Source organism: Cynoglossus semilaevis, chromosome 17 (assembly GCF_000523025.1).
Source record: "Cynoglossus semilaevis isolate Cse_v1.0 chromosome 17, Cse_v1.0, whole genome shotgun sequence".
Lineage (NCBI taxonomy): Eukaryota > Metazoa > Chordata > Actinopteri > Pleuronectiformes > Cynoglossidae > Cynoglossus > Cynoglossus semilaevis.
The window spans coordinates 15,786,069-15,787,538 of NC_024323.1; the positions used below are offsets into that span (position 1 = coordinate 15,786,069).

The 1,470-nt window shown below is 45.4% G+C and overlaps 1 protein-coding gene across 3 annotated transcripts in view; it reads right to left on the reverse strand.

Moving 5' to 3' along the window:
• The window catches only part of LOC103393680 (myosin-9), a 26,669-nt gene that overhangs the window by 14,591 nt on the left and 10,608 nt on the right, over positions 1-1,470 (reverse strand). For 2 of the 3 annotated variants that reach the window (XM_017040452.2, XM_008330730.3), the window contains exons 4-6: positions 1,042-1,069; positions 820-913; positions 75-95 (exon numbers count right to left, since the gene is read on the reverse strand). In XM_017040452.2, coding sequence (XP_016895941.1) covers positions 75-95; positions 820-913; positions 1,042-1,069 — 143 coding nt within the window. The remainder of the gene's footprint in view (positions 1-74; positions 96-819; positions 914-1,041; positions 1,070-1,470) is intronic. The other variant, XM_008330731.3, reaches the window with a different exon arrangement.

Consider the following 1,470-nt stretch of genomic DNA (forward strand, 5'->3'; position numbering starts at 1 on the left):
GGGGTGAGGGAGGAGGAAGGAGGTGGTGACAGAAGCAGGAGGGGAGGAAGTGTGCATGATGGGAGTTAACTCACATGTGACAGGATGGAACTGTTCTGTTGATGAAGAGAAAAATATCACAACCTCGAAACAAAAAGATCAGGATTTTTATCACTGCTGTTACTGTTACTGTTACTGTTACTACTGTTACTGTTACTACTCTTACTGTTACTACTGCTGCTTTTACTATTACTGTTCCTACTGCTGCTGTTACTGTTACTGCTGTTACTGTTGTTACTGTTACTACTGCTGCTTTTACTGTTACTGCTGTTACTGTTGCTTTTACTGCTGCTGTTACTGTTACTACTGCTGTTACTACTGCTGCTGTTACTGTTACTGCTGTTACTGTTGCTTTTACTGCTGCTGTTACTGTTACTACTGATGTTACTACTGCTGCTGTTACTTCTGCTGCTGCTTTTGTTACTGCTGCTGTTGTTACTGTTACTGCTGTTACTGCTTCCAGCAGAGTCTAAGACAGTGGTGGCTGCTACACCAGCATCAGCATCAGCATCAGCAGCAGCAGCAGCAGCAGCGGGGGGGTCCGACCACTGTCCATGAACCAGCACTAAATAACATCCACTGCTGAAAGCAACACGTTAGTAACCCTCAGCAGTGAGACGTGTGTGTGTGTGTGTGTAGACCAGCAGGTGATCTCACACACACACACACACACAAAATCAGAGTTGGTGTGGAGTTCAAAGACAGATGTTGATCTTCATCAAACACTGTTGGCTGACTGTGTGTGTGTGTGTGTGTGTGTGTGTGTTCAGGTTGACTGACCTGGTCTTTCTTGGTCTTATGAGAGGAGGCCACATGAGCCAGATGTGTGATGACCTTCTTGGTGTTCTCTGTCTTCCCAGCACCAGACTCCCCTCTAGACACAACAGACACAACAGACGGTCAGAGGTCATCACAATAGGTCTTCCAGCCGTGTTCAGTGTGTGTGTGTGTGTGTGTGTGTGTGTGTGTGTGTGTGTGTGTGTGTGTGTGTGTGTAACTCACGTGCAGAGAATGGACTGGTCTTCACGATCTGCAAGAAATATGTTCAAACTTAAGTGATGCACTCTGTTCACAACATGAATGTGTGTTATCACTGCAGTGCACACGCACACACACACACCATCTCTGTACAACAGGATGTACATTAGCCACAGACAGGAAGTGAACATCCGGCTGCCTGAGAAACACGGGCGCATTTTTAAACTTAAATTAATTTTAGTTGCAAAGAATAGAAAAAAAGTAAATTCTCCCCTGAGTTTCCAGTGTTCATTTTCAACAAAACACTGGAAACCGTAATGGGGGGGGGGGGGGGGGGGTCGTGGGGGGGTTCCATTCTTTTTAATGTTGTTAGCATTAAACTAACTGATGACTTAAAGAACATGTCGTGTCTTTAGTAGCGAATCGTATCGTCGTCCCTGTATCGTGGTGATA